This window comes from Gymnogyps californianus, chromosome 14, assembly GCF_018139145.2.
Source record: "Gymnogyps californianus isolate 813 chromosome 14, ASM1813914v2, whole genome shotgun sequence".
In the NCBI taxonomy this organism is placed as follows: domain Eukaryota; kingdom Metazoa; phylum Chordata; class Aves; order Accipitriformes; family Cathartidae; genus Gymnogyps; species Gymnogyps californianus.
In genome coordinates this window covers 15303076-15311790 of record NC_059484.1, presented here as the reverse complement: position 1 = coordinate 15311790, position 8715 = coordinate 15303076, and the positions used below count along the sequence as shown (strand labels likewise).

General features: G+C 46.0%; 1 protein-coding gene across 1 annotated transcript; it reads left to right on the top strand.

The window, feature by feature from the left end:
- Positions 1 to 599: 599 nt before the first annotated feature.
- LOC127022113 (neuropeptide Y receptor type 2-like) lies at positions 600 to 1778 on the top strand. The gene has a single exon (XM_050905542.1). It carries the CDS (start codon positions 615 to 617, stop codon positions 1776 to 1778), a length of 1164 nt encoding a protein of 387 aa, XP_050761499.1. The 5' UTR covers positions 600 to 614.
- The last annotated feature ends 6937 nt before the right edge of the window (positions 1779 to 8715 follow it).

Below are 8715 nucleotides of genomic sequence, written 5' to 3'. Positions count from 1 at the left end.
TTGAGAGTGTCCTGTTGTTTTTCTCCTTTCCTAGTTCTTAAGGAGTTAGGACTAAGGGCATTTTTGTAGGGAAGTAAATCTCATCAAAGATGACTGACACCATCATCGATTTCTTCTGTCAGCCCCAAGAGGTCCCAAATTTTTGGCTTGTTTGAAGCGACTTCCTGGTTTTGCAAAGCCTAGCCTGAAGAAGCAGGAGAGGCAGCGTGCAAAGGGGCTCCATGAGCAGGAGATCTTGTCAGGACCTACCAGTCGGGCCCTGGCTGGTTGAGGGGTTTTTCCCTCTTCAATTCAGATAAACAGAATCTCAGAAACTTGCGTGAAAAGTTGCATTTTCCCCTGACCTTTCCTTGGGGAATCGGCATTCAGCTCATCATAGGCTCTAACAGGAGGTGTAAGAGAGCTGAAAGGCCATTCAGCATGAGGAAGGATGGGGGGTATGGGAGAAGGAAGGAAGATGTCACTGCCGCTGCTGTTTAGCCCGAAATGCTATGTGGGACATGCCCTTTGAGTCTCAGTTCTTGCAGATGCTCTGCTGTCTCCTGTGCTCTCACTTCTGCTGTGTCTGTGTTCCAGACCTCCCTCTCCTCCTGACGGAAAGTCTCAGGCCAGGCATGGGACCGTTGGAGGGAGCCAACAGCACCCTCACCGTGGAGAAGACCGCATTAGACGAGAAGCTGCCACAGGGCTGGCATGCCAATGACTTTGTCACTCCTAGCCAGGATCTCTCTGGGTCCCGCAATGTTATGATGGACAGCACCAAGATCCTGGGGGTCCAGGTCATTCTGATTGCCGCCTACTCCCTCATCATTCTGCTGGGGTTCATTGGCAACTCCTTGGTCATCTACATCATAGTGAAGTACAAGACCATGAGGACCGTAACCAACTTCTTCATAGCTAACCTGGCCCTGGCAGATCTGATGGTGGACACACTCTGTCTGCCTTTCACCCTAGTGTACACGCTGCTGGATGAGTGGAAGTTTGGAGCTGTTCTTTGTCACCTGGTCCCTTATGCTCAAGCTCTGAGTGTCCATGTGTCCACTCTCACCCTAACTGTGATTGCCCTGGATAGGTATCGGTGTATTGTTTTCCACCTGGACAGCAGGATTTCCAAGAGGCTCAGCTTCACCATCATAGCTGTCATGTGGCTAGCAGCAGCTGTCCTAGCAGGTCCTCTGGCCATCTTCAGAGAGTATCGATATGAGGAAATCCCATCCATCAACCTCAAAATGGCTGTCTGCTCAGAAAAATGGCCTTCTGGTAATAACAGAGATGCCACGATCTACAGTCTGTCCATGCTCCTGCTGCAGTATGTTTTTCCTCTTGCAATTATTTGTTATGCCTATACCAGGATCTGGTTCAAGCTGAAAAACCATGTCAGTCCCACTTCTAGGAATGAAAACCAGTGCCGGCGGAGGAAGACAACCAAAATGCTAGTGATGGTAGTTGTGGTATTCGCAGTCTGTTGGCTCCCCTTCCACATATTCCAGCTTGCCATTGATCTTGACCTGGTTCTTATCTTCCATGAGTACAAACTCCTGTACACTGTCTTCCACGTCGGGGCCATGTGCTCTACATTTGTCAACCCCCTGCTCTACGGATGGATGAACAAGAACTACCGCAACGGCTTCCTTATGTTCTTCCGTTGCCAGAACAAGCCAGAAAGCATCCACACTGAAGGCTCAGTTAGAGGGAGGTCGTACATCTTCAGGGCCAACACCCTAAATGGGAGCATCAAACAGACTGCTGGCAATGGACCACTGCCCACAGAGGTTTAGGGATGGGACATCCACCTCCGGGACTGAGGCTGACTGAGCCCAGAGACATTCTTGGGTAAATGCCTTTTTTCGTGGAACATTGTGTTGCGAAAACATTATAGCTACTGCGGCCACGTAGAAATAGCCCCTGTATCTCTCAAATCAATAAATCTGGTGTATTTCTGTCTGACCAAACAAATGAATTTTTCCTTTCTCTGCATTCAAGTTATGCATGCAGAAGCATGAAAAATTACACACAGAGGCTTTCATTTAGCCAGCAAAATACACCCTTTTTGCTATTTTCATTTGCCAAAGTGGGTTGCTCAACCTTTTACCCACTGACGTATTATACATTACAAACGGAGAACCTTTACTGTGTATGCTCGTTCATCTGTACGTCTCCTACTCAAAAGCCTTAATGACCCATCTTTAGCTAATGCCTCCAAAGGGAGGGAGACCTACAGTCTTCTGCAAACACGGGCTGGTTAGTGCCATCCCTCCACAGACCTGGGAAGGGAGCGGGCTGGTGCAGGTTGAAGCTGGGCAATGCATGATGTCTTACACAGCATTTACATGAATCTGCTTTTGCAACCCATGGAATGAGCTCTCATCCTCAGAAAGCCCAGGAGGTGGCAGTGACACGACTTACCACAGTTTCCTTTACAAGTGCCAAAGCAAGGCTTTGGGGACACCTCATTAGCCAGGGAGCTTGTGAGCCAGAACCCTGGATTTAGCAAGGAGGAGAGCAGGCGGAGAAGCAGATAGGAAAGGAAAGAGCTGGGGCAGCTGATCAAGAGGACTGAAACTGAACCTAGGGGATTGGCAAAGGTGATTTCCTCCAGACCTTAAGATGTGGCTCCTGCCATGCAATAACTTGACGGGTGCCAGCATGACCAGAGAGGCAAAACTGCCAATGACACAATTCTCCAAGGCACTCAGAGGGTTTTAAAGCTTTACTCTTTCTGGGGTTGGAGGTAGTATGGGTCTGTACATGGGTGCTTCAGTTCAGAAGACAGATGTAACCTGCTTGCATGGTTGTCACAGGTGTGGCATCCTCTGGCAGAAGAAGACATGGAGACAAAGGAAGATGTATTCTTTCAAACCAAACTATGTGTTCTCCTCCCTAAGGCTATGTCAGCTGGGGAGCGTATTTTTAGCTCTGCCATCAAAGGAGCCTTGATTGCTACTGTGATCTCAGCAGCTCGTCATTGGTGTTGTCTCTAGAAGTCAGTGTTCATCAGATTGGAAAGTAACTCCCAGATGCAGGAAAGAGACTCAACAGACCTCCTCATTAAAGATAAAAAGAAAAGAGAAACTTTGATTTGTAGGTCTTCACTGGAGCAAGGACAAGAGGTAAGGGGAGTTGCAGTACTGAGTACACCAGCCTGGATCAGGCTGCTGGGCTGTCACATCTGGAGTCCTCAAGAGATGAATTGTCACAGGGCTTATTTGAAAATCCAGCTCTCCTGCCTCCTCCCCAGCTTGACCTGCCTCTGGCCCTTGTTCTCCAGCTCAGCTTCCAACTGCCACACTAGATTTTATTTCTGCTCTCTGATCCTCTGCTCCATTTTCCTAAATAGGTACAAGAAAGTGGTCTCTGGTTCCTTCCCAAGAGACATCACTGCCAGGCAGGGGCTGCAGACCACACTCCACACTTCGAGGCACGGGCATGCTGATGCCTAATAACCTTCCCAGCACCTGATCCTGCACATCACAGCCCGTTTTTCATTTCAGGGAGCTTCAGGATCTATGAAGACCCTGTCAGGAAGTCATTGATGTTCCAGTAAAAGGGTCATCTGCTTCCTGACAGGCCAAGACATGATGGGAGAACCAAGACACAAGTAAACCTTCCCATGTGAAGTGCCGTGGCATGGCGGTGGGAGTTTGCTGTTTCATCCTGATGGAAGGAGGAGGATATTCTCCTCCACAGCACTGGTAAATTCTGTCCCTACCTAATGAGCTGGTCATTTCTACAATCCGTCCTCCTGAGGAAATCTCCCCATGTTTCCATCAAACTCCCAAGATACAAGGAAACGTTTATGTTTCAAAAGCAGCTTAAATGAGTAGAAAGAATTAAACTATTACCAATAAACACTTCAGAAAGTGATTTAACACTCAATAATATATGTCAGAGTAAAATAACACATTCAGCAATGCAAGCTTGAAGCCAATCACACTGCCAGCTGAGATGGATGAGGAGCTAAATTGCTCTTCTAGGGGCCTTGCCAAAGGTTTTGTCCTGTGACACCACACACGGTATCTGACTGCGGAGCAAGGCAGATAATGACATTATGAATGACTGTTTAATTTTGAGCCCAGACTTTTAAACTAAATATGGATAAATAAATAAATAGATCCCAGCTCTTCACAAATAAATACTGGCAGTGGCATTTATAGGGCAGAAGGATTTTTATGGTGGAGCAAACTGAGAAGGAGGAACTATTTACTTGAAGTGTAACAGCAAAGTTCTGTTTGCTTTAGTTAATACACTTGTGCAGCTTTACTGACAGATTTCTGCCTGTGAGCTTGCTGCTTTTTCTTTGCCATTGGAAAAAGTTACAACCTTCCACACCCACTGCTGGCAGGGAAATCAGCTCTCAGTTGTGTATACATGTCCCTGTGGAAAACCACAATGCCTGTATTGAGGGAAAGTGGCCCTAGTGTCCACTGCCAAACAGAACAAGAGAAAGTGGAGAGCAAGGAAGCAAACCTTCTTACTAAAGGTTGATTTGGGCAAATAAATAGTATGTTATAGACTGTCATGACTGCATAGAAGACAGGAATGAATTTGTTTCCATGAAACAGAAATCTGTTGGAGATGAAGGTTCCCCAAATATTAACACTCCGCTAAAGATGGCCTTACTGACATGATCAGTTCCATGAAACCAAAGACCAGAAGCATTTTAAGTCTTTAAACTATTTAGAGCTCAGGACAGGGTATGACCCTGCTCTATTGGTGTGAAGGGCAGATCCTCTGGTAGTTACGGATATTCTTGGAGTCAAAGGCATCTTCCCACTGCCTGCTCCTTGCCAAAGGTGCATCAGTGAATGCCCCCCAAGCCAGGCTCCGCTCTGCAGAGCTGGCCCTGGTGTTACTGACGTGGGATGCAATGACTCATGTCAATAGCACAACAGCTGATAGGGATAAGGTATTTCATCACAGTTAGAAACACAGTGACAAAAATGCAAATGAGCAAGTGTTTCATCAAAGCTTGTCTGGAAGATGGTGTTGTCCCTGGTGACCAAACAAATTTCCTCCGGGCTCTTGCTGATTCTTGCTGACATCCTTCTCAAAATCCTGCTTCACTGAACTGACTCAACGATATTTCACACCTTTTAGGAGGGAGGTTCTGAATTCCCTGAGAAACACCCTATTTCTCATGGTAGGACACTCTTTCTGGTCACATCATACAAATCTTGTATTAAAAAAGTTCCACTGAACAATTCTTAATTGCCAAGTGACCCCTAGCAGATGATTAACTTTGAATAGACACCACAGGTGGGGATGCCTCTAACTATCCCATGCAGCCATTACACACATGCCAGACAAATGCAAGAACAGCTGAGATGCGGCAACATCATCATTTAAAAACAGCAGCATCAATAACTGTTGTTCCCTATCACAGGCTGCTCTAAGAGCTCTCAGGAGTCCCAGAGTCTCTTACCAAACTTCCAGGCTTGACAAAGCACACTGAAATTTGCAGAGCAAAGGCTGTGCTTTGGACACAGGAGGCTCTCTGAGCACTAGACATTTTGCCTCTAAAACACTTAGTTTGCTCTGAAAATCCATTCCCATTTGATTTCCAAAGCATATACGTCTGTAACAAGCTAATGCGCGTAAAGAGAGCAAAGGTTTGGGCTTTTTACTTTTCCTTGTCTTAAGGCAATATATACAGCCGGCATTTAGATCAACGCAGGGTGAGCTGGGTCCTTCGGTCAGGGCTCTGTTAGAATCAAAGATGTGACACACTCCTGTGTACGCCTGCGCTTCATCCTGCTGCTGTAAAGACCAGACCCATCCCCTCGTGGCTCTCTGCCCTGCAGTAACATGTGCCCTCTCCCATTACCCACGGCAGCCCAAGCAAACAATGTCAAATGGCGCATGTTTTATTCAATATGCCCACAAATGTATCGGCAGAAACACTGCTCTGAGCTTTTCACAAAGGCTCTGTAGGGAAATACATACTAGACCAAGAAAGCAGCAGTTCCTCTAACATATGCTAATACGAGAGGGGCTGGAGTGCTATTCTGCTGAAGGAGGTCACAGACAGCTCAGCTTTTCCCTTGGTATCAGGTGTTAATCTTATCATTGTTACAGCTAACATGGTCTGAAACCAAATTAGCCTTTGTTAGGGCAGAAGCTGTGGAGTTGGCGCTTTCTTTGCATGCCTTTGTCTTTCAGCTGTGTTATTGTGTGATTTCACCAGGGTCTCTGAATGTGCTAGGTTTTAAATAAGGCCTCAGGATCAGCTAACCTGGTGAAAATCAGGAATTACTGCAATAATCCAGAAAAAAGAAAGGATTCTGCGTTCATACGGGTAAGCGGAATTTGGTCCCTTGCATTTGAAAAAACAGAGCTTTGTCTTCCTTTCAGTTTTCCCTTATCTAGTTTGAGATTCTTCAAGTGCCAAAAATAATATTGCATATTGCTGCCAGAACATTTATCTTCTCTTTGAGTTATTTCAGAGACGGGATTTGTTCAGGAGGGCCTGGGAGGGGAAGAAGGCTAGGTTTTTAAAGCTCATGGTTATCTCTAGTCTCAGTGTTTTGTAAGTCAAAAGACAAATCAGAAAAAGACAAAGTCACTCACACACGCCGAGGGAGGTACCAATTTATCTTCAGACAACACAACCTCTATTTAATTTTCTATCCAGACACCCCAGCACCCTTTGCAAAAGTGTTGTATGTATACGGGGCTGAATGAGGTTGTGGGAGGAAAGCATTTTTCTGCTGCTAATAGCAATACCTTAGTGTCACTCATGATTTATAGCCAGCAAAGAACGCTTTTTCTGGTCTATGTTCTGCTCAGTGTAATGAGTACGGAAGGAATAGTGCGGATGCCTCATGGAGCTCACAGGAGGAGATCTTCATTAGTTCAGTCCTCTCCAGTGTGGTAGCAAAGACTGTGAACATTAGAGGAGAAACCCTTTTGTTTATAACTAGCTTATTGAAGTGCACAAGCATGGAGTTGTCATCGTGTCACTCTGCTGATGTGTCACAAACTTTCAGACACTATTCATCTTCGATGCACAGGCAGCTCAGCTACAAGGTGCTTCTCCTTGCTGCTGTGTGGAAGAAAGAAGAAAAACAGGTCACAGAACAAGATTTCAAGATATTCAGGAGAGGATGAGCCCCTGGACGAAATTTGGAGGTTAATACAGTTCTTTATGGAACGTGGGGTAGATTGTTGGCTGTATCGGGACCAGAATGAGTAACATCAAAAGGGGAAGGAACTCTGCCATGGTGCAGGAAGAACAGAGTCTCTATCAAACTAGAGTCAAGTAAGAAGTAACAGCAAACCTGGATCCATCATGTCCAGTGTTCTGCCTTAGATCGAGGCAATAAAAGGTGCTGTTTAGGGAAAGCATGCTAACTTGCCCACTTTAGTGGTCCATTCTCCTCATACCCCTAGCAGCAGTCACAACTGTTGTATTAGAGATGTTAGAGGGGACATCTCTGTCTAGACCATTTAGTATCCATTTCTAGACTTTTTGTTTGTGATTTTGTCTAATCCCTCCCTGACTCTGACAATTCTGTCTGCTTCCACAGCCTCCTGTGGCAGCCAGTTCCAGAGGTTCACTCCCCCTGGTGTAAAAAAGTACTTTCTTTTATCTGTTAAAACCAATCCCCTACTAGTTTCAGCAAATGCCCTCTGGTTCCAGTACTGTGGGACTTGCTGAACAGCAGCTGAACCAGTGCTTACCCAGTGCCGTCTTCATTTTGTAAATCTTGATGCTGTCCTCCTTCTCCAGGTTTCTCCTCTCCTAGCTCAAGTCACATCTTCTCCGAAGGCAGCTTCTTCATCCCTGATCATCTTATTTGCTCTTCTGTGGACCTCCTCTAGTTCCACAAATATCACAATGGGCTGAATTTTGCTCATAATTCCTGTGAAGGAGTGGGATCTATCAGCTTTTTTCCAGCCTTGCTCGAGATCAACCATGTGAGTGCTTTTTAGGTACGTGTGGGGGAAGGACACCTCTTGATAAAATGTCAGGCTGCCTCTCCCTGGCTGCAGCATCGCTGTATTCTTAATGAAATCTCATTATACTGGTCACTGAGTCAGTTCAGTGAATCACAAAATGCATCCCCAGTTTTGTTTTTGAAGATGAGAGCCACAAGGGCAGTCAGATCCCTACCTCACCTTGAACTCTGTAACCGATAGATTTATCCAGGGGCAAGACTGGGGTCCAAATGATCCTGATCCCAGATTAGTGTCCTAAATCACAGCTTCATCTGTCCATTCTACGAAACAGAAAAAGGAGGAGTTGTGCATTTCAGGAAAAGAGTGATGAGTTTTTGTTACTTGGCAACTGTCGCTCCCACGTTTTTTGGAAGAATTTGAGAACATCCTGCACCTCAGAGAAATCAACCAGCTTAGGTGAGGAGGAAGGGAACTGGCAGCAGATCCCCAAAACTTTGAGCTGGGAAGATCTCTTGGGGCTCGTGGAAGCAAAAAGTGCTTTATGTCTGCATGCTCCTCAGCTTGTCTCCTCAACGTGACTGTCTGCATCAGTTTCTGGGCTCTTCATGGTGAAATAATCCATTGTTCTGCCATTTCTGTCTCGCAGAGGCATTTCACAGCCGTCTGAATGTGCTCTAATCCACCTGCCAGCTGCGATCAGCACACAGCACGGTTGCATTCCTGTCAGCCAAGATTGGAGCACCAGAAACAAAAACCTTCAAAAGAGGAATCAGCAAGAGATCTGCATGCGAAAGCTGGGGAGGGGGCAGTCAAACC